A 24,970-nucleotide genomic window follows, 5' to 3' on the forward strand; every position below is an offset into this window, starting at 1 on the left:
TATAATTTATCAAAAACTAAATTAAGTTAATGGTCCCTTAATAGTTTCGGGGGGGAGGGGGGGGGGGATAGATAGATACACTGCACTGATGATATTTTCCTATTTATAATTAATGTTAAATTTAACAAACCCGGATTTATTGCTTAAAATGAAATAAATTATAAAACAGGGTCCTGTAATACGGTATACACTTTATATCCCGCTCTGAATAATTTGTGGCATCCGATAGAAGGATAGAAGGGAGGGGAGCCGGCTATCCGAAGGAAAGAAACATTTAAAGTTACGTTTGGAAGAATTTGATCGGACGCTCCAAGATTTATGGCATATAATTAAGAATCTCTTCTCTTATGTATTACATACCATAAGAATCTTTCTCGGTTGGCTTAAAGATGAAGATACTGTAGTGCAAAAACGAAAGGTCAAAAAAATATATAATAAAGTTGTTCGACAAAGTTCCGTGGTTTTATTAGCATGTAAAATTTCTTCGTTTACAAAATCACTTAATAAAAGGGTGAATATTGGAGGTGCCGTAAAAGTTATAAAATAAAAATATATTTTGCCAGGGCGGCTCTTAACTTTATTTATTTACTAACAGTCTAAGTAGACGAAGTAGGTGTTAGTAGAACGTTAATTTGATTCAGGGGGGTCATCAAAGGCCTGTAAATTTCGTCGACAACTTTTGCCGTAAGGAAGAAAATTTATTGACTAAATCGCGAAAAAAGTTGCCGTGAAATTACAACAGCTATACAGAAGTTGTGCACGTGACGCAAACCCTAGCTTTGGTATCAGGTCACAGCTGATTAATCTGTATCTCACTAAGTTTAACGGGGAATCTCGCTAATGATTCACTATATTTGTCCACTCAGAGCGTACCACAGTTGTGATACCTTGGATTGTACTGCAAGAGTTAGACGGGCTTAAGTCGACCAGCAACGTGGGCAAAGCTGCTAGGAAAGCCATCGATTATCTTCTGGTAAGATTCAACCCTACCAAACTTCTTTTTTAAATGAACTCATCTACAGATCTACTATTAGATAGAAATATGAGAGGCACAATATAATATCTAACCCCAAAAAACGCCCCTTTTAAAATAAATGAGCCCTATGCCTCGCCCACTCTACGACACCCTTCGTCGTCTGGAACTTGTCTAGTGTCTACTTCATATATTGCCAGTAATAAACCCTCAAAAAACCCGCTTACAACGGATGGGGTTTTATAACAAAACGGTGATATTTGTAAGACATGGCAGACCCTTAGTTATCTGCTGAAACTGTGAGCTGGCTACAAGTTACAAGTAGAAAAGGGGGTCTGCAGATCTTGGAGTAGAGATATTTACAGGCTGTATTTGTAAGAGAAGACCACTGTGAGGTTTGTGAACCACTGTTTAGTCAATGTGTTACTAGTTCCTTAGGAGGGTTCTCGCCCTATGCTCATGTTCTAGTACTCAATACTCATGTTATCAGTTGTCATTACTCTGTAGTCCAGTATGATGTGGTGTTTTGGGTTTCAAGCTCAATTCTTACAGAAATAGAAACCAAACTAGGTTTGACGATTATGTTAGAATAAAATAATGTGGCTAAAATCTACATCCAAACATCTTTTAGCGTATTTTTGCTGAATATTTCCAGAATACCACATTTTTACATTGTTGCTGGTTAGGGGCCGTTCACATATTACGTAATCAGCCGAGGGGGAGGAGGGGGTTTCTAAATGATTACGCTAGTGTAATTTTGACGCAATAGCTACCTATGTGTAAAAATGATTACGGTGAGGGAGGGGGCTTAAAAATTGCCCAAAAAGTGATGACGTAATGTGTTAACAGTCCCTTATGCTATCATTTCTTTGGACAACATATAAAGGCAATGACGTAAGCCGGCAAGTATCAGACATCATACATAGAGAACGGAGAATATAGTAACAACGTTGAAATCAGTGAACCATGGGACTAATACTGTGTACGTGTAAGATAATAGCATCATGAGAGTTTATTAGCGCAAAATTTGTATAATAAATTAATAACATCATGTAACAACATAATATCAAAGGCAACTTAGAAACAAGCTCTCAACACGTGGGGGTTGTTTACACGCGCAACACATTTCGGAGAGGTCCTGATAGAAAACACGAGTTATGAAGTTCTCTTTTCTCTTGAATATCAATGATCCGACCTCAGACTTTAGAGATATAAGTTAGAACATTTTAAGTTTCTGAAATGATCAGAGTCGGAGAGGCGGGGAATATGGGTTACTTAGTGAGTGTTTGCGTGAATAACAATGATCAATAGCAGCTACATTGTGTAAGCAACAAAGATGACAAAACTACCGCTCGACTGAGAGGTCGTGAGTCACAAGTGGTAGGATTACATTTGTCTACCTGTTATCCTCATGCGATACCCTCACTTTCATAATATTATGATGTCAAGAATGTAGGGAACTCACGGATAAGAACAAGAGTTAGGGTTACAAAATGTACAGAAGCTAAGTTAATAGGTAACTGGAGTCACTAAAGTTAAAAGAGTAACAACAGTAACAATAGGGCTGCCCGACAATAATGCCCCCTGTGATTTAAGTCAACTAACAAGCAGACCAAACAGTGGCTGATTGGTCTGACACGTGGTAACCAATCAACTAAAACTCCCTGCAGTGAGGCTCCTCGGTAAGTTAACAGAGAAACAAGAGTAACGATAAGCTGCCCGATATTTAGGCACCATGAGATCTAACTACCTAAACAATTAACAAGAAGTGGCTGATTGGTCTGACACGTGTTAAACCAATCAACTACGACTCCCTGCAGTGAAGCAGGTATCTCGGCATCTCGGTATCACGGTATCTCGGTATCACGGTATCTCGGTACCTCAGTAACTCCCTCGGTATCTCGGTATCTCGGTACCTCAGTACCTCAGTAACTCCCTCGGTATCTCGGTATCTCGGTATCTCGGTAACTCCCTCGGTATCTCGGTATCTCGGTAACTCCCTCGGTATCTCGGTATCTCGGTATCTCGGTACCTCAGTAACTCCCTCGGTATCTCGGTATCTCGGTAACTCCCTCGGTATATCGGTATCTTGGTATCTCGGTATCTCGGTACCTCAGTAACTCCCTCGGGTATCTCGGTACCTCGGTATCTCGGTATCTTGGTATCTCGGTATCTCGGTATCTCGGTACCTCAGTATCTCGGTATCTCGGTATCTCGGTACCTCAGTATCTCGGTATCTCGGTATCTCAGTAACTATCTCATGACCCCAGGAATGTAGGAAAAGTAGGAGAGAAGGAGTGGTTTTTGAACCGAACTCAAAGATAAGAACAGAGTTGGCGGATGATAGGATATTACTGTGTTTAGAGGGGATCTGTGATGAAGGTATTCTTTAGTCAGACTTCAGAGTCTGTGAGACACTGTTTAGTGTTTAATCTGTTGTGTTGCGTGATGTCCGTAGAACTCATCAGTTTTGGGTCCGTTTGTAAATGAAACTCAATTTTTAATTCTAATATGTATATGTGAGCAAGCATCTGTAGATATATCATTTACAAAGTGCTGTAAAACTATCTCAATTGTTTAACTTTAAGTTGATTGTACGGTTTTTTGCACAATTTCTTTAGATTTATCACAATTCAATCTCCCATAACAGATGAAAACTGTGCAGCGGTCTTAGTATCTTGTGACAAAAACCTGCGCCTAAAAGCCGACGTGAACGGTTTTGAGAGTTACGGTATCTCGGAGCTCCGAAATATGCTTGGTATGTACTGTCTGAGAAACAACTGCAAGCCCTGCTTTGTAATGCTCTATTTGCTGATTCATTGTTGGGATTTCTCGTAAAACTAATCAAAGCATGCATTTTATCGTATAATTTAATAATAATTGGATGTGACTTGTGGATACTGGATGTGATTATGTCTGTTTACCTGTTGCACCTTTTAGTTTACCTCTCTTGGAACCTTTGAATATTTGAGTCTTGAGATGATATTTTGAACTAACTTGATTCTAACGAGTATTGAACAATTCAAATATTTCTACTAAATTTCTTAATTTCTAAATTAGATTTTATTCTTTACAGCATCTGAAAAGCTGCCGCTATCCAAAACCACTTGATGTCAGGAATCAACTGTAAAATATCAATAACACTGCCACTTAGTTTATACGTATAAACGTTGAGACGTATAGTTAAGACATACACTTGAGACCTATAATTGAGACTAAACTTATAGTTGAGAGAGATGTAAAAAGCCATCTCTAATCTTCATAACTAGTTCATCAATTAATCATAATGTGTTAACTTCTCCTCCTTAAAATCTTGACTCGTCCGTGTTCTTTCACTGCCAAATGATTAAATTGTCCTCGTGGTTCCTTTGCCGTTTTGTTTAGTGAACATGTATTTCAACTGTTCAAGGTCCGAACTGGAGACCGCTATTTTGCCCCCACTCATGACTGACTCCAGCTTTAATTATGAATTTTCATACGGCTCCGTAGAACTACATCACATTATCCCAAAATTTCTATTCAGCCCCACATTTCGCTAAAATTTTCTGTCGCAACCAGTAATCACTTGTCGCAACCAGTAATTCGCCTAAAACGAACATTTTCATCTTAAATTCACACCACGGCTGCAGATATCAGAAGCCTGTAGTATTTACTTGTGTTTGGAACTGTAATAAATCTAAGAATCACGTCTTTTAGAGACTACACCTAACAGAATGTCTATTATGGTGTCTAATATTATTATAACAAAATGTCTCTCAGTGTTTAGGTAGGGTGATCTTATTTGATTATTCGGTTCTTAGACCGATTTAGTCCGTGCATGCTAATAGGATATCCTGTAGTAGGTATCCTCTGATCAGTGATATCTCTCTCTCTCTCTCTCTCTCTCTCTCTCTCTCTCTCTCTCTCCCTCTCTCTCTCTCTCTCTCTCTCTCTCTCTCTCTCTCTCTCTCTCTCTCTCTCTCTCTCTCTCTCTCTCTCTCTCTCTCTCTCTCTTCTCTCTCTCTCTCTCTCTCTCTCTCTCTCTCTCTCCCTATGCTAATAGGATATCCTGTAGTAGGTATCCTCTGATCAGTGATCACCCACCCGTGCAGCTTATATTGCATTATTAGTTTATTACCTTTAGTGTTTTCAATGCATGTTACCTTGTAATGTATGTGATGTCCTCAAGTTTGGTCTAAGTTTGCAAACGTTCAATGATTTGAGGTACTGTGAAATAATGCATACTGTACATAGACAGTACCTGTCTGCTCTACTGTAGTAGTTGTACAGCAATACTAAGGTAATGGGACTACTGCTGTACAACTACTACAGAAGTAATCCCGATAACACTCGACCTCTGCCTGATCCAGAGGATGTCACCATTTTACCTTCGCACAGACATCGAACGCTGTAAGAAGATGACGATCAGACCTCGTTAAAGTTGGTTTACGTTTCCTAACTCATCATGCCGCTAGATAGTCTATAGCTTTACTGGCTGTTTCCAACAGACGCCCATAAAGTGTAAGGAGCTATGTAGTATGTAGTATGTAGTATGTAGTATGTAGTATGTAGTATGTAGTATGTAGTATGTAGTATGTAGTATGTAAGGAGCTATGTACATAACAACAATTCACTAATTACCACGGAGTTTGGTCCTGCTATTTTCAATCTACAGTAATTATGGTTCAATAATAATTGTAGTCTCAAAATTAAGGTGTTGAAACTTCATGTCAACAACCCGTTGTTTCTCAATTCAAGACCAATAAACGAGACTGTATTAATTGATGAGGTTACCTAAAAACGTTGCTAACATACTTTGACAGGATTATATCGTCGGTTTTGGGTATCAATTAGTGTTCTCTCGTTAATTGGTCTCTGTGATACCCAATCAAGTTGTGATCCTATTAACGTAAACACTAAACATGGATTATGTTTACAACGCAAACAATAATTGCTGATTGAGCGTGATGAGATTGCCTCTTTAACTGATTATTTAAACCTAATCAGATATCCTGATAAGTGATAATAAGTTAACTACGTGCACTGATTGCTTGCTGCTGATAGGGTAACTGTTTAGTAATCTGCATCATGGTCGTATCGTTTGTAAACACTCACTTATTCGCGTTTAATATTCATTGGTGTCCTAGCTGCTAATTGTCTGGGCTGGCAATTGTTTATTTCTTGTTGTTACTTTGTTATCTTCCTATCTGGCCGACCTTAATCATATTTCGATAAAATGTAACAACACTGGTATAATATAGGGCTATAATATTCTCATCTCAATAAGCCGCTCTCTTTTAAAACCATATTAAAATTTCGGGATCTGCAGTTCAAGTTATACTTGTAACACTTGTATCGTTATCGTGACACAATTACAGTCAACAGAGATAAGAAAGCCAAAAGGGGTATATCACAGATTTTTCTTTGACCTTCTTGACCTTCTGGCCTTCTGGGTCAGAAACTTGTCCTTACGTTTGTCGGATTGAACAGTTGATTCCTGGCAACTACTCTCGACACTACCTTGGCCATGGACTAGGCAGCTAGTAACATTTACCTGGACTGATATTTCAAAAATTGACTTAAAATAAACTTAAAATAAGCTTAAAATAAACTTAAAATAAACGTACAAATAAACGTAGTACAAATAAACTTACAAATAGCATAACCGACCAATGAAAGAGAAGACAATAATTACCGTATACTGCCCTGTCCGTAGTCTCTAGTGAATTGAAGCGTGACCTGTAGAGTACAGATAGCATATTGATATCAATATTATGATTTATCATCTTTTTATTATATTGCATAGTATCGTGATTATGATTAGATCTATGTAATATATTGTGCTGCTATTCTCTTTGAAATGTTAATTTGAATGTTGGGATTTTTAACATATTCTTGTAATCACTGCACTCATTAAAAAGCGCTGATCGCTGAATGCTTTTGCCCGATTCTTCTCAAACTTTAACTGATTGAAAATAATTATCATTTAAATACTACTATAAGTGAATTAACGGCCGCATTTCCGGACAATATAGTTCAAAATGGCTTGCATGGTGAGAAAAATGAACCCCTCAACAGGATCAAGTGATGGAGACAGAAGTCCTGATCTGCACTCCTCCTCCTCCACTCTTAGAACCTTCGGTAGAATGAGAAGAACAGGTAAAAACGCCGTCAAAATCTTAAATAACAAATATTATGTTGATGTCTTATTAATCTTCTTATTTGATATAAATTGTGGTGAATGAATTTCGTTCTGATGTTATTCTGATAATTTGTTGATCACAGACCCAACAGAACCTACCTCCGTAAAACCAAGACGTCCTAAACCCTCCTCCGTAACAACTCCACCAAGACGCCCTAAACCCTCCTCCGTAACAACTTCACCACAGATCCGTAAGTGGAAATGTAACACTTCTCTACAGCAGCTGGTTTAGATCGGTTTAGCCTACAACAATAATAGGTCAAGAAATTACAAAATCCGATGCTTTGTTTCATTTTTCCACGGTTTCACTTGAGATACTCTTCAGAAGTAACCAGTACCACAGCCGTAAGAATTGGCAGATCCAGTCCAGGGGATTACCCCTCAACCAGACAACCGACAAACGTCGACCCCAACTCCTTCCATGATATATCAACAAATAGAAAGGATAACGTCGACCCCTACTCCTTCCATGATATATCAACAAATAGAAAGGATAACGTCGACCCCAACTCCTTCCATGATATATCAACAAATAAAAAGGATAACGTCGACCCATACTCCTTCCATGATATATCAACAAATAAAAAGGACATCAGCGATCCTCTCTCGCGAGACAATATCACCATGGGCCGATCTGGTAAACTTTTAAAACTTACAACCATCGTTATTAACGCTTGCAGCTACTATGCCAAGTTAAACCAAATTGAGCTATTAAAGATTAAACTATAAGGACAAAAATTATTATCAATCAAGCTAATTAATCAAAACCATATCTATATTAAATTAATTAGTGAGTGACCAGTATCTGTACAGGCTCCAAGTCTCCGCCATCCTCCCCTATCGACATGAGACTGGCCATGTTCACCGGAGAAACGTCCCCTAAACCTGAACCCCGCTCTGACATTGCTAGATTCGACAAATCTGTGCTTCAGGTGAGATATTAGTTACTTAATCTAAGAGTTACTGGTGATTCACGGTGTCATTTATTGATTATGTTAAAATCTGGCTCCTGATACGAATTCTAAAATTCATTATTGATAATAATTTTATTTAACGTTCGAAAATAATGAGAATTGAGTGGTAAGTAAGTGTAGGTTCAAATAATATCGAGGACTTTAAACCTTTAATCAAGAGATCATTTTAAAATGATGTCTCTGTCAGCCTTTCGGGGGAAATTTTCACCGACTTAAAACCAATAACCTGTATAATAGACAAAAAGACTTTCAACAGAGAAAAAACGAATAGTACAGAAAAAATTAGTTTCAAAAATATAAACTGAATGATCACGTTTAGACTTAGCAGCCATCTGACAGCTTGTCAAACCTAACAGTTACCTCCTCAACTCCCAGTCAGGGTACCCCTGTATAACTTGAATAGGAATCCCTACATAGCCAGCTCAGTACTTTAAGTCTCTATTAGTTATTACTGGTTAGTTAGTTATTAGATTTATTGTGTATTATCCTGTTAGGATGGAACAATTAGTGAGTTCTCCACGGCAATGAAAGCCTAGGTTTCTATCTTATTCTGAAGACAAATTTAAAAGTTTTGAACATTTAGCTATTCTGTAAATCACGTTAATCTGCGCATGAAACTGTTTATGTCTCTATATTGAGAGTTGCATCGAAGTCTGGTATCCATATGGTCAAGTTCGGAGACAACCTGTACATTTTTTACTTTTTTAGAAGTGTGTGGTGGAGCCAGCTCAACACAGAATGAAACTCCCTGATTATATGGCTGACAAGACATTTTTCAGGACTTTCTCTGAGTAAAAAATTAAAATTAAAAGGTTGAACGGTTGAGCAGATACAGGTGGTATTAAACAAACCCTTAAAAGGTGGAGATTTAAGGTGGAGACTGGCTCTGGTTGAAGAAACTTTTGATTAAGGTGGAAAAGGTTATTGGTAACACAAACTACATCAAATTTGCAATCTGATGGTTTTATCAATATTTTATTTAAGTGCTCAACCGAGGTGGAGAAATTAAATGCACTTTTCAAAGCTGCTCAACCGGGGGTGGAGAAAGGTTTAGAGAGTTCTAGGTTAGCTAGAAAGTTGCGTCTCGGCCTTTTCTACTTCCCGTTAAATTTTGTTTTTTCCATTGACGCTCAACAGGGTGGAGATCTTTCATTAAGAAACAGTAAAAAGCCTGTCAAACATGCCTAAATTCATTGGTTTTATCACTAATTCTAATCTGCTCTGTTAACTGCTACTGTAGGGGATCATAAAACTGTTACCCCTTCTGTCTTAAAGCAAAGTGATCTAGCAAATGAAAAAACTATCAAAGTTGTGAAAAGGTGCTCAACAAGGTGGAGAAATTGTTGATTAAACATTAAAACATTAAAAAATGCATTAAAACTGGCCCACCGGGTTGAGTTGAACTTTGGCAGTTGATTTCTGGAAGAAATAACATTGGGTGACCCTTTAGCATGTATACAACTCATCAAACTAGCCATCAACCACTCAACCGCGGTGGAGAACCTTGACTTCTGATGTCAAATTTACGCCCAAATTTGCCAAATTTGAGTCTCCACCTATGTTGAGTGTACTTTTCAGCAAGGATGCCTTGTAATATGAGTTGGTAGATGATTTAGAATCATTGGTATTGTAAATGGACTGCCACAGTCACTCTACAGCTCCTAAACTACAGAATAACAGATTTTGAACTGCATGTTATGCTGTCTCCACCTCGGTTGAGCCAATTCTGAGGATCCTATTCTATGAAATATGATTGGTATAACCCATAATATTAAATATTAGGACTTTGGAGCAATTTAAATGCATGAGAGGGTTAGTTCTAGTCACTTATATTAGCTCATGTAGTCAGTGAGCTGCTCCACCTGTGTTGAGCAGACAAACCTGCTCAACCGGCACTTTTTGAGTACCCACCTGTCTTACGTAACTTTAAATTGTGAAATTTGGAGTAAATATTTTTTTCATAAGTGATTTACAGCTCCTTTATTTTTGTAATTTTCAGGTGGCCACTGTCTCCACCAAGGTTGAGATATTTAAATTTTGAACCCAGATATCATTATAGAAAGGTTAGGAGTATAATATCTGAAGAGCCTGTACCCCTTGGACTGTCAGAGGAATTATAATTAATTTTACCGTTTATGGCAGTGAAATGAGTGTAATTAGTGACTGATTTTATGTACAGGTTGTCTCCGAACTTGACCATATACAGTATGAACTATAAATACTGAATATTAACTGAATAGAATTGTTCTATATGTTAAAGAAACTCCTGTAGATTTTTAAAAACTTTAAACAACTTGTCTTCTCGTGCCATGTCCTAGACATCACAGTCGATAAGCGTTCCTTACCTTATTATATGAGACATATTTATGTTCGACTTAATTCCGGTGACCTAAATGATTTGGGAATGAAAATATGGGAATTTTTACCGAAACATTTCGTACCCCAAATTAAATCATCGTAGTTGGGGATTTTTTTCCGTCTCCTTATTTTACAAAAATAAAACCCAATATTTGAGAAATTAAATTTGAGCCTTTGAAAGTTAGCCTCAACTTAACTTATAATCTTCCAGAGGATATAGAAGACCGACAGTGTTATCTTCCACTATACTAATCCCGAAATTTCACCGCCGTGGCCAATAAAGTAGTGACAGAGCTTGCTTATTTTTAATGGAACGTGTCCAAAATCATTTTTAAAGCAATTCATGATCAAATACTAGTGTTCATTGATTGTTTGATGAATCATGTTTAGAACTTACTATATTGATAAATTGATAGTAAATCGATAAAGTCATAATTAAGGAAAATACGTGAAAAATAATTTGGGGAAAATAATGATGGTGACCTAAACTTTCTAATTTCTATACATGTAGATTGTAGGCTTTCTGTCGATATCGACTGTAAGTCTGTTTACCGTCAAGAAGCTTTAGAATTATTTTTCAATCTGAATCTCTAGTTTTAAGGGGTGCAACACTGACCCTACCCCCTTCCCCTCCCCTACCCCCTTCCCCTTCCCTTCCCCTCTCCCCTTCCCTTCCCCCTTCTCATTCCTTTCCCCCTCTGTAAGCCCTAAACCCCCACCAGGTACTAGACGATATGTCCGGCTCAATGACCGTGTTCAAACAGCAAGTGGTGACGTTTGTGGAGCAGAAACTGTCCGTACCTGGTCCGGGAATCACTGTTCAGCTGACTGAACTTCAGAACTTCCTGTCCGTACTGATACCTGACGTCAACAAGTTCCTCGATAGTTGCCGCGCTTTCCATCAGGTATGATTCATTATTTCAATATTTAATTTGCAGAGCACTGAGCAGACACCTTGTTTGGCTGGCAGAACGGCTGTCAGGCCTTTTGAAATGTTTCTGGTTCCTTTGCTGATTCCCACCACTGCACTAAATTCCGACTTATACACTAGTGTGCAATATCCATTCCACTGTGGAATTCCGACAGATTGGAATCCGGAGGGTGAACGGAATTCCGACTCGGGAACTAATTTGAATAATAAATTGGGATATATATTTAAAATTTAATTGTATTGGTTTGGTAGATGAGAACTTAGATATAATATCTGAAAAAGTATGTTAATGTATAGGTACAAAGAAACAGTTACAATAATTTTAGTAAAAACATAATTGGTTATGTTTGGTACTGAATCTGTATGCTAATTTAGTTCAATCTAGAACAAAACAAATATTCAAAATAACACTACAAACATAAATATAGTTTATAAAACAGTGACTAAGTTTACCACTTTTTAATATTATATGTGCTGTCCAGGTAAATATCTAGAGATGAGTCCAAATTGAGATGAGCTTTGACGTAAAGTTTTCTGAATCGGGGATCCTTATGAACACATGGCAATCCTTCTAACAATACCTTACTTACTTGGGTTACTTGGGGTTGCTTCATAGATCCTCTATCGGGTCATCAGAACGGCTGACCACCCGTGCAGCGAAGTTGCTGTCTTTTCTGCGCTCCAGTTCAATAACGAATTCCCGTTCTGGCAACAATATCCAGTAACAGGAGGTTCGTCCGGAATAGATGTAACAAACTCCGTCAACAATGACTTGAAACGTAGGGGGTCCTCGATAAGGTGCAGGTTTGCGGGAATGGTGTTCCACAATCGAGGCCCCATCACTACAAATGAGCTGTCAAAGATCGATTGATTCCTTTGGCTACTGGACGTTGACAAGCTAGGGACTACTGCTTTCTGGCCATAACGGAGTGTATCTGTAAACTGAACGTTGACATCATTAGGACACTTCTTGTGTAGGATCTTCCACATATGAATGATAGTGTAACGTTCTCTCCTCCGTTGAAGTGACATCAATTTTAAGGCCTTCAGTCTCTGCCAATAGTTCAGATGTTGCACACCATGTATTTTGGACGTAAATGTACGTTGTACTCCCTCTAGCTCAGCGATATCAGCTTGCTTAGTTGAATTCCAGAGGGGACAACAGTACTCGAGATGGCTTCTGACTAATGACTTGTAGAGGGTCAGCATAGTGATCTTGTTTCTCGATCTAAAAGCGCTCAGAACCCAAGAGGCAACTTTACGGGCACGTCATTTATTGCATCGTAGTACCGGTCATGTCCTTTTATGTAGACATGGTAATCTCTTGATTCGTTGTACACCAGTAGGTTTGGCCTAAATGTAAGATTTACGGTGGTTTGAATTTTGACTATCATGTCCATTTCACTAGCGACTAAGTTTCCAATATCTCGGATGTTCCTCACTTTTCCTGTAACATGATCTATTTCCCCTGTTTTTCTTGAATCCTTCTCTTCACCATCTGGATAAACTTTGACAACTTACTAGAGTAGCAGAGAGGAGTTGAGTGTGCACTTCAATGTACACAATTTTTGACCACATAGGGTCTTTCATTAGGTCATTCCAAACCAAAATCATCTAGGTACCCATTTTGTATCGGTAGTCCCAGTCCTACAGGGCGAAATTTCTAAATTGCCCTCAGGCGTAAATTTGAGATTTTTGTATCTCGGCTTCTGAACGACTTAGAGACTTGAACATTGGCTTAAAATAACCGCAATAGCCCTATTTATATACAAGTTATGAAGCAATATAAGGTCTTAAGTGCCTAGTTTTCAAGATATTCACGAAAAACTGTCTTTTGGCTCATCGCAGCCTGAATTACCGGATTATTTTTATATCTCGAGCTAGAAAGGTCGTAAAAATTTATCCAATATTGATAAATATTCGCAATGAGCACATTTATATAAGACTTATGAATCATTATATGCTCTAAAATGCTTATTTGTAGAGATATTGGCAAAAATCGGTAATTTTGGGTACACCAATACAAATTTGGTAATTCGTTTTGTCTTTTTGCTGCAAATTTTCACGTTGCAATTTTCAAGATGCGGTTTGTGGCTATCGATAGGGCTTTAAATATGCTATTGTATGGTTTTGATACAATCCTTCAGCACCTGACATAGGCAATAGGGGTCACAAACCGTCACAAACCCTGAAATGTCAGGAACTGGGCAGTGGCCGAGATAAATATTTGATAATTACTTGGACTCTTGACTCACATTATACATCTTTTCAACAGTTAGTTAGACATCTGAAACCAGTATTGAACGTGGAGTAAAACTTTTCATCCATTAGTAGCACAGGTGATGTGCCCCAGATTCCCAGAACCTTACGCCTGAGTGACAGTGGGCCTTATCGATCATGAGCTGCAAATCACAATGACTTTGGGCCTCATAGACAGGGGCATTCGTACTCTTGGCTTAAATTGGCTCTTCGTTAGTATCATCAATCAAGTTTCTAACTTCTATATCATCTGCCTGTCCAGTTGCAGTGTCCATCCGTCTCTTTGAGATTCATTACTACTTCAAGTTCAGACATTTAGTATCTGTTCAACTGTAGGTGTAATGAGGAACTTCAGTCCAGCAATATCTCTAGATTTAGCAATAACTGGTTTCGCTACTTTTCAGGTAATTGCGTTCAGCAAGCAAGTTTGTAAATTTTCAGTCCTACTGCCCCAAAGTATTGGCCCCCAGAGCACTGGTAATGCTCATGGAATGATGATTTTTTGCTTAACATAGCTCATTTTTAGGTTCCTTTTGCAGCAGTCTTCCCTATCATACTGGCATAAAAACTGATTCACCTCATTTATCTCTAAATATAATCTTGAACCTGGGCGCTACAGGTTATCGAATGTCCACCAACCTCGTGCCCCAATTATTGTCAGCCCCAGGACCTCTGGCACCTGCAACTTTGGGTCCCAGAACTTCGGGCCCAATGATACCTGTCCCTCAGGGCATTCGTACTCTTGGCTTAAATTGGCTCTTCGTTAGTATCATCAAGCAGGTTTCTCACTTCTATATCATCTGCCTGTCCAGTTGCAGTGTCCATCCGTCTCTTTGAGATTCATTACTACTTCAAGTTCAGTCATTTAGCATCTGTTCAACTGTAGGCGTAATGAGGGACTTCAGTCCAGCAAAATCTCTAGATTTAGCAATATCTGGTTTCGCTACTTGGACTCTGGGCTGTACAGGTTATCGAATGTCCATCTCGGCATTTACAATTTACATAGAGTCATAAATTAGAATTATGTGTGGCACAGAGACACTGAGGGACAGGTATCATTGGGCCCGAAGTTCTGGGACCCAAAGTTGCAGGTGCCAGAGGTCCTGGGGCTGACAATAATTGGGGCACGAGGTTGGTGGACATTCGATAACCTGTAGCGCCCAGGTTCAAGATTATATTTAGAGATAAATGAGGTGAATCAGTTTTTATGCCAGTATGATAGGGAAGACTACTGCAAAAGGAACCTAAAAATGAGCTATGTTAAGCAAAAAATCATCATTCCATGAGCATTACCAGTGCTCTGGGGGCCAATACTTTGGGGCAGTAGGACTGAAAATTTACAAACTTGCTTGCTGAACGCAATTACCTTAAAAGTAGCGAAACCAGTTATTGCTAAATCTAGAGATATTGCTGGACTGAAGTTCCTCATTACACCTACAGTTGAACAGATGCTAAATGTCTGAACTTGAAGTAGTAATGAATCTCAAAGAGACGGATGGACACTGCAACTGGACAGGCAGATGATATAGAAGTTAGAAACCTGATTGATGATACTAACGAAGAGCCAATTTAAGCCAAGAGTACGAATGCCCCTGTCTATGAGGCCCAAAGTCATTGTGGTTTGCAGCTCATGATCGATAAGGCCCACTGTCACTCAGGCGTGAGGTTCTGGGAATCTGGGGCACATCACCTGTGCTACTAATGGATGAAAAGTTTTACTCCACGTTCAATACTGGTTTCAGATGTCTAACTAACTGTTGAAAAGATGTATAATGTGAGTCAAGAGTCCAATTAATTATCAAATATTTATCTCGGCCACTGCCCAGTTCCTGACATTTCAGGGTTTGTGACGGTTTGTGACCCCTATTGCCTATGTCAGGTGCTGAAGGATTGTATCAAAACCATACAATAGCATATTTAAAGCCCTATCGATAGCCACAAACCGCATCTTGAAAATTACAACGTGAAAATTTGCAGCAAAAAGACAAAACGAATTACCAAATTTGTATTGGTGTACCCAAAATTACCGATTTTTGCCAATATCTCTACAAATAAGCATTTTAGAGCATATATAATGATTCATAAGTCTTATATAAATGTGCTCATTGCGAATATTTATCAATATTGGATAAGTTTTTACGACCTTTCTAGCTCGAGATATAAAAATAATCCGGTAATTCAGGCTGCGATGAGCCAAAAGACAGTTTTTCGTGAATATCTTGAAAACTAGGCACTTAAGACCTTATATTGCTTCATAACTTGTATATAAATAGGGCTATTGCGGTTATTTTAAGCCAATGTTCAAGTCTCTAAGTCGTTCAGAAGCCGAGATACAAAAATCTCAAATTTGCGCCTGAGGGCAATTTGGAAATTTCGCCCTGTAGGACTGGGACTACCGATACAAAATGGGTACCTAGATGATTTTGGTTTGGAATGACCTAATGAAAGACCCTATGTGGTCAAAAATTGTGTACATTGAAGTGCACACTCAACTCCTCTCTGCTACTAGAGTAACTCGTCAGTTTTTTGAATGATTCCCCCAATCTCCTTTCTTACAAGCAGAGCTGCAGTATCTCATCAAGGAGCCCTTACCACAGGAGCCGCACACTTTACTTACCAAATCGCTCATTCTGCAAAAGATTTGTTAAATTCTATGTTATACTTGATATACTTAAGTCGATCCTGACTAACATTAACCAAGAAAAGGGAACAGAAACGGCTAGCCACTATATGAAAAATCGTGTCGCAACGTTACTTGGTAACATTTATTGCTGGAAACAGGTTATCATCAGGTGACACACAAAGGAGTACGAAGGTATTATCTGTTATAGATATAATAATGCCTGAACAACACTCTACGTTATGAAAAAATTTGGTAATATGATGCGCTTAATATCTTAGTTCCCAAAAATTTGTGTGCCAAATCTTCTGGGTTAATAAATTTGAGTACCACAAATTTGGGCAAGAAATTCGGACTTTTTTGGGCGACGAATAATTAGGGCATTCATTTTTTAGAGACGAGGTAATTTTGCTCTCTAATTAATAATATTTTATCAGTTTTGGAAATCATTAAATTATCATACTGAAAACAAATAGGCAATAGTAGCTTATTTAGATTTATTAGTGTCGAAGGCAGTCAAGCAACTGGCATTGAAGGCAGTAGATGGCCAACTTATTGATTTTAGGCATAAATACGAATATATTTTACCCGTGCAAATAATTTATCAAGGCAGGATAACTCGTTGATTCCTTCCATTTTCCATTTCAAACCACAAACATTGGTCGAATATGCTGACCAGCATACAGTTCTTTGATAAAAATCCTTCTTCCCTATATTATTGAGTCTGTTCGATAAACCTGACTAGAAAGCACTATTTATATGGGGTGTATTTCGAGCTCGACAGTCAACATACAGAATTCATAAAAGATGTGATGGTGGCGAACAGAAAGTTCTGGCTAAAATGACACTACACTTCCAACCACTCTACGTAACCATTAATGGTATTGCTTCAAATGCGTAGCAAATACGAAAATGTAATTATTCATCTGTTTCAAGAATGAGTCTCTCTATTCTCTCTATTCACTATCGTGTTAATATCCAAGATTTTTGATTTTATTAGCTTCGTGAATCGTTAGTTTTGAGTAAATAATTGGATAGATTTATTAATTTCTATCCGTCTTATTTTATTGTCACACAGATAAAGCACTCTAATTACACAAATAGGAGAAGAAGTTACAGACTTCGACAGAAACATTATATGCCAGCCATTGCGTATTGTAAATTTAAGCTTTCCAATAGAAGTGAAACATTTTTCAAGTAATATTCAGATTTTCATTGTTTCTTTGAGCTCACTAATTCGTGAGTCATACTCATTGTGAAAATGTTTTCTATCCGAAATTCTCGGTTAGTGTAGCATATTGAAAAATTGAGTGCTCTAAATTTCTCGATAACAGAAGAAGCTACAGACTTCGACAGAAACATTATGGACCAGCTATATTGCGTATGGTAAATTTGAAATGAAAGTGAAAAGTTTTTGGATTATCGTAAATAATTTCAGTTTTTCTTTGAACGTCATAATTCCTGAAATAAACATGGATTGTTAAGATAAATTCTATTAAACTGAGCTACTACTGTATGCTAAACATGGGTAGACTATTGAATGGTCGAGGGTATTATAAATATAAATATAATTATGTTGTGGTTTCCACTAACCAATCAGCTTAATTGGTTAGGGTTACGATTAGGGTTAGGGTTAGGGTTAGTCTAAATTGTCATATTGGGTTCAGTTGTCCGGTAGCCGGTTGAGTAGATATACAGATCCTCACAGTGAACTGCTATTGTCACATTGCTAAACTATGTTTCCAGGTACCGGTGTCCCAGCTGAAGAATAATTTCTCGGCAGTTTGTGATCTGGTGTCCGCGATACAGTCCTTCTCCGTCCACCACCTTCACTACGCTCCCAACATCGCTGCTAGTGGTAATTTACCATCTCTACCTAGAATAGTCCTTCTTAATGACAGCTTTCTTATTTACAGACATTATTCGGAATATGTATTATCTGTTTTCCAGTAACACCGACCACAGTTGACTAATAAATTATAGAACTTAACCAATATTTATAAACAGTTGACCAATAATAAGTCACACAATTTAACCCCCCCCCCCCCTGTCTTCAGACGCATTTTTGTGGCTTGTAGAACCGGGACATGTGAACCACCTCTCTGTCACTGAACGGCACTTTACTGGACTCCTAGCTGAGATCGAGAGAGCTGTTGAAGCCCTGATGGCCAGAAAGCAGTTTGTGTGAAGGAACCAACTTGTTCTCTAGGATTAAACAGGATTAAACAGGATTAAACATGAAATTACCAGAGAGAACACTCTCGTCTTGGCTATACAAGAATGAATAAATCAATAAATAAAATTATTAAAACTGAATCATTTAAAAATTATTAAAATTTAACCGTTTACAATTTCACGAAAATAAAAGAAGATCGTCTATAATAATTTAAGGTAATACAGTAAATAAAGTTCGAGTACGAGGATTAGGACTTATTTTTAGGATTTCGAAGGTTTGAAGAGTCTGTTAGGTATTTCCCGAATTCTTTTGTGTGACAAGAGTTCATTATGGTCCTATACTCTTTTAGCATTACAAGGCTTTTCAGGTTATCAGAAAGCTTTGAGCGGAGGGAGTGGTATCCAGGGCATTCAGTTATGACATGATCCTCAGTTTCTAGGATAGGTGTTTCAAAGAAAGGTAGCTCTTCGAAAAAGCGAATGACGTCTGTGTCTGGAGAGCAGCAAAAACGACACGTTTTCAATGCTGTGTTGTATCGATCACTAGTATATCGACCTTTCTCTACCCTAGATCGTGACTGCTAGAGCGAAGTTTAGCAATGTTAGCTCCCTTAAGCCTGCATGGAATCTGTAAGTACTGTTCTTCACCAAACTCAGGTTTGACCGCGGTGTAGAATGACATCTTCGGCTGGTTGTGAAGATCCTTTTTCCAGTGGTTCACAAAGGTTTCGTGTATGTGCTCACGTGCTGCAAGAGCGGGGTGTAGGTTTGGTTTAGCGGAGGTGCTCATCTTGATGATAGTGGACCAAGTGTCATACCAGGTAAGGTTCAGTTGTTTCTGCTCCTGAAATGTATGGTGCAGAAGTGTGTTCACGTTACCTACTACCGCTTGTGATGCTCTATAGAAGTAGGCAATACATTGAGGGAGGACGGTCACTGTCCAGGGGGTTCTTCCTGTGTCGCCGTAACAGAAGTTGTTATTTGCCTTTTTGTGGACACCCAATATCCATTTAAGAATTTTTAGGTGAGTAGATTCGAGAGCATCTTTTGCTGCTGCTTTTGGGAGACTCACTTCTTGGTTTTTTGAGAGAATGGCTTTCGCGATGTTGGTCGATGGCAGCCAAACAGGGCATCCGTATGTAGCTGCTGGCTTGACTAAGCTATCGATGAGTTTTAGCATCGTGCTAGTGGAGAGTGCTCTCGTGTCAATAATTCGTCTCATAGAGAAGAACGAGCGTAGAGCTTTTTTCCTAAGCTCGTCGATTGCTTGTTTGAAGGTACCGTTCAGAGAGAATTGGATTCCAAGGTAGTAGTATTTTCTTACTGGCGCGATGTCCAAGTTTCCTAGTTTAAATCCGTAAGCACATTTGAGTATTCGTGAGCTTGTGTTAAATACCATCACACTGGTTTTGTTGATGTTCACAGACAACTCCCACTTCACGGCATAGTCATGCAAGCAGTTCAGCAGTTTCTGTAAGCTGTCCGCATCCAGCGCTAGGAGGACCAGGTCATCTGCCCAAAGGAGGTGGCTTACTTTAACACCGTTTAGAAGAGGTACATCCAATTCCTCAATTTGTTCCAGCCTGATGGAGAGCTCGTGGATATAAAGTTTGAAGAGCTCAGGGGACATCATGGATGCCCTTGTTCTGTACCGATCGTGACGTCAATGGCTGCGGAGAGCTTTTGGATCAGTTTGACTCGGGTTGAAGAGTTGTTGTACATGTGACTGATGCATTCGAAGAATTTGCCTGCTATTCCCATGTTGCTCAGCTTGAACAGAAGTGCTTCCCTACATACACTATCGAAAGCCTTGCGATAGTCAACAAAGCATGCGAATAGTCGCTTCTTCTCTTTCTTGGCGTATTTCTCAATGATTGTATTTAGGGTGAGTATGTGGTCATTACATTGGGCTCCACTCCTGAATCCAAGTTGATAGGGTCGGTCAGGACAGGCTCTTTCTCTGAATTCGATTAACCGTTTGAGGAGTAGATTCGAAAAGAGTTTACCGAGACAGCTCCCAATTGTTATGGCCCGATAGTTATCAGGGTTTTGCCGGTCACCCTTCTTATGGAGGGGAGTTGTGATGGAGTTGTTCCAGGGGTAAGTTCCATGCTGGAGGCAGGAGTTGAAGAGTTTTACCACGACGAGTTGGAGTTTCTCGTTGGAGTTTTTCAACATTTCGTTGGATATCAGATCATCGGACACACTCTTATTGTTTTTGAGTTTTTTAGTTGCATCTTTGATTTCCTGTAACGTGAAGTCGCGATTCAGTTCATCGACCAGTTCCTTGGTGAGCTGCGAATTGTTGGACAATGGAGTAGAGGTGACATCGTCCCTTGAGTGATCGTTCCTACCACACTTCCGGTTGTAGAGATCATTAAAGAATTTGTGGAAGAGGATGAGATCGTAAATGTCGAATGGTTCTTCATCTTTGTACTGGTCAGATAGCCGTTTGAGTGCTGCCCAGTTTACATCTCCACTTTCGTTTATCTTCTGGTTCATCTCATACAGGAATTTCCCCTTTTTCATCCTCTTAATAGCTCGGTATTCCTTTTTTCTGAGGAAGTGCTGGTCACGAAGGAAGTTGCTGTGTGGGTTACTGTTGGCATTTCTGTCGGCTCTGTTGGCCTCCCTTTTAGCATGTCTACAGCTTTGGTCAAACCACTTTTTCTTACTGGTGCGTTTGCCACTTTTGGTCGTAGTAACAAAATTCGCAAGATTGTGGTATGTTGCAACCACGTCTTCATTAAGCTGAGCAGCGTCGTTTGCTGTGTTCACTGGTTGATCAAGGAGGCAGTCCATTTTGTCTTTGAATGACTGATCATTCTGTGCCAGCCGGAACTTAGTTGCTGTGTCTGCAGAGAGGTTCTCTGATAAGTTCCATTTGAAAGCTTTAGGTGCATCTTTGATATCTGGCGATTCAAGACTGTTAGAAATCCTTCTTAAAGGGTTTGTCGATATTGACATTGACAGCGCTCTGTGATCGGAATATTGAGAGATGCTCTCTATTTTCAGGTGGCGGACTCTGTCATGAAGACTCGTCGAGACGCAAATGTAATCAACTGTGCTGACACCATGCCGCTGAATACAGGTGGGTTCACCGAATATGTCGCCGAGAGTTCTGCCATTTAGGATGACTAGGCCTGTCGTCTGAAGGAGTTCGATGAAGGGTCGCCCATTCGTGTTTAGCTTTGGGTCTGAGTTATTGCGTTTAGCCAGCTTTTTAGAGAAATGAGCGTCGAGCTCTGTATCCTTCATTAGACTATGGTCTGATAACATGTCGTCCAGAGTGCCAGTTCTAGCATTGAAATCCCCGAGAAGAATGATATCCTCGTTCAGAGGAACTCCAGCCAGGAATTCTTGAAGATCCTCTAGAGTTGACATACTGTCTTCAGTTTCCAGACCTTTTCTTCGCTTCTTGTAGGATCCATTTTTGGGTGAGTCATAGACATTGATAATATAGGTGTTTCGGTCTAGGTCGAAGTAGTTAGCTTTAAGCTTAACTACAACGATATCTTCCGTGGAATTCATACGAACGTTGGTTACACCAGCTTTTAGGCTTTTGTGAACTCCGATACATACTCCACCTGAATTTGATCCCTTCCTGTTAGAGTTAAAGCAACAGTAGTTACTTAAGTTGATCTCCCCTTTTGTTTCTTGCAGAGCAAAAATATCGTGGTTGTCAAGTAGTTCACGAATTTCGGTTATATCAACCTTGGCTCCTTCAATTTTGTCCCGAGAGTGGTTGATATTCCAGCACAGAAATTTAAGGGAGTGGCGGGACCTCGTTGATGTGGGTTTAGTCTCTAGTGAAATGAGATTGGGACTTAATTCTGTGTCGTTCCTTCCGAGACTGGGTTTGTTATTTCGATACCACCGATTAAAATGTGAATTTTATCTATGTACCGTATTTCGGTAATAATTTGGCTGTTATTGGTTTTTCTGAGCCTTTAAAACGGCTTTGTTACAACCGATTACGTCCCTTGGTTATCATCGATTTAATACATGGAAACAAGTTAATAAACCCGTAGAACCGTAATCGTATCAGTGGCGTAATTCAAACACCGTTTGTGCTACCCAAGTAACACAGGAGTTCAAGATTGGAAAACATGCGGGCCCTTAGCCTTAGGAAATCGTAGACAAGTAACAAGGAAGCTACGGCATGATTTCTTTTTCGCTGCTGTTTGATTTCAATATTAGCTAATTTTTCTGGACACTCAGCGCATGACTTACGCCATTGAATATTACAGCTTATTTCATTTTTAATTAAATTTTGTTAATAGTTATACTTAAATGGTTTTTACAATTTTCTACGGACTGTATGAGACTTTTTATCGATTTATACTATTGTTGTCCTGATAATTATTACTTCAGTTTCCTTTTTACTTAGCAAAGTGAAGTTTTTACGGGGGCCACCAAATTTCAGACATGATTGCGACTTTTTCGACATAATGTTAATTTGCTGGCCAGATATTACTATCGAATATAATTTACTAAAAACCCGCTACAGTACTAGTCGAAAGCTTTGTTTAAAAAAAGTTATGTTTTAATTTCTCTTCATCATCTAGCACTGTTGTACTGTAGAAATTAAGGATTTTATTTGACAATAACGACTATTTTGTAAGTATTTGGATTCTCTAAACGACAAGTTTTCAAAATAGCAATCACAATATCAATCACAACCAAAGTTATGAATAATCATAGTATACTTATAGCGTGAGCGTAAATGTTAGATAGTCATGTAGTTTTGGTAACATTGTAGTGTTTTTATGACTATGTCCCCGCGTTGCCAAGGAGATTTCGTCAAGTTTAAAGTATTATGGCACATGAATTGTACTGCCACTGGCGAGGGTATGAATCAACGGAGGGTTACAATGGCCTTCAGACATTTTACCAGGAACATGAAATGCTACGTTCATGTCACTGATGATTATAACAGGTTCAGAGAGACTGAGAGAAATTAAATCTATACAGTGTTCTGCAGTAATTGGATGATTTTAGCTTATAATTAATTACGGTCAAATTAATTAGAGAGTTTGTTGATTTCGGGTAGGTTAACTTAAACTAGTTAAACACTTACAAGCTTAGGTAATATCTTTCATTAAAACTATTTTAAACAAATGATAATTCTTCAGCAATTCTAAGCCGGAAATAATGATGAAATGCTCTGTGACATGTACACGAGAACGAACAAACAACGTAAATATATACGATGGCGAAACTAATCAGCTGTTTGCTCGTATGAGCGGTAATACTAATAAGCACGGATTGATCCGCCTCTCAATTGAGCCTGACATTGACGTGGCCTTCATTACAGCACTTGCTTTGATGTGGGATGTTGCCCTTAGGAATTGGGGTTAAACGGACCCTGATCTTCGTCATTAAATAATGGTGATGACTAAAAATACCTCAACGATGTGGAATCGGGGGACTATAAATAATTAGTACAAAATGGACTTGATCTGATAATGTGATATCTTTACCAAAATATATTGTACTGTACTATGTATTTTGGTAAAAATATCAGTATTAAAATATTAAGTTTATTTGAGCTTTAATTGTAAGTCGACTTCGCTTGTCGACTTCCCTAGTGCTTACACCATTGTACTTGAACGATAAACAGTTTTTTTTCAGGTCTGTTCATATATAATTATATATTATATATCATGTTACAATTATTTAAATTTAATACAAATAGTCATCTGTGAGTAAAACTAAAAGAATTTTGTTGGATTCAGAGTCACAATTTAAGCTTTTCAATGACAAATTAGCTAACACTAGCAGCGTACCCGTCCTCCGGACGACAATAATTCTTTACTTTCACTGACACCACGTTTTCGCTTTCTAAATTTATTGGGTGACCCAAATGAGTCAAATTTAAAGACAGGATTTTCAAATATTAGAATTAGCATTAGAATCAAATTTACACGGCAATACGATAAAAATAGTAAATAATTTAAAGATTCTTCGATCTGCTGATTCAGCATCTGCCAGTTCTAAATCGTATTTTTGTTTCGATTGGCCCCCATGTGCAAAAAACAGCACACTACTTTGGAGTCGAAACAATATTGTACTGCAGTAAGTGCATAGTTTTACATGCATTGAAAATCTTATCAGCTATGTATAAAAAGATAAAATTCAATAATTAGCGACGGCACATTTCCAAGTATAGTAGTATCTGTAGTTTGTAAATAGATATTGGTTTTTATATGTTATACTCATTTGTATCTGCTAATTTAAGAGTTAGAGAAACTACTGTAAATACTGAAATAATTATTACCTATTTAAATCGCGTTTTTGACACCACTTGGAGATCCAAATTTTGGGCACTAAAATTCTTGTTCCGTGGCAAATTTTTTATTTTTTCATGCTGATTTGAAAAGCATAAAAGCATTTAACCCGGTCAAAAAAGTTTAAGTTGTATCTCTTTTACGGTTTTTGCGGAAAGTCGCGTTAAAGTTGATGCCGTGGTGTCAGTAAAATGGCACGGATAAACACA

At 38.5% G+C, this 24,970-nt stretch overlaps 1 protein-coding gene and 1 long non-coding RNA gene across 3 annotated transcripts in view; both read left to right on the plus strand.

Moving 5' to 3' along the window:
- LOC134823196 (uncharacterized) overlaps nt 1–24,970 on the plus strand; it is a 175,476-nt gene that overhangs the window by 104,560 nt on the left and 45,946 nt on the right. The window contains exons 10-17 of one of the 2 annotated variants that reach the window (XM_063834582.1): nt 867–973; nt 3,244–3,355; nt 3,624–3,731; nt 7,031–7,111; nt 7,238–7,345; nt 7,480–7,791; nt 7,968–8,086; nt 11,209–11,391. In XM_063834582.1, the coding sequence (XP_063690652.1) occupies nt 867–973; nt 3,244–3,355; nt 3,624–3,731; nt 7,031–7,111; nt 7,238–7,345; nt 7,480–7,791; nt 7,968–8,086; nt 11,209–11,391 (1,130 nt within the window). Of the gene's footprint in view, nt 1–866; nt 974–3,243; nt 3,356–3,623; nt 3,732–7,030; nt 7,112–7,237; nt 7,346–7,479; nt 7,792–7,967; nt 8,087–11,208; nt 11,392–24,970 lie in introns of those variants that run through there. The other variant, XR_010161263.1, reaches the window with a different exon arrangement.
- The window catches only part of LOC134823244 (uncharacterized), a 28,086-nt gene continuing 26,105 nt past the window's right edge, over nt 22,990–24,970 (plus strand). Inside the window, exon 1 of the long non-coding RNA XR_010161270.1 lies at nt 22,990–23,278. This is a non-coding gene — a long non-coding RNA (uncharacterized LOC134823244). The remainder of the gene's footprint in view (nt 23,279–24,970) is intronic.

This window comes from Bolinopsis microptera, chromosome 11 (assembly GCF_026151205.1).
Source record: "Bolinopsis microptera isolate Bmic1 chromosome 11, MBARI_Bmic_1.0, whole genome shotgun sequence".
Taxonomy (NCBI): domain Eukaryota; kingdom Metazoa; phylum Ctenophora; class Tentaculata; order Lobata; family Bolinopsidae; genus Bolinopsis; species Bolinopsis microptera.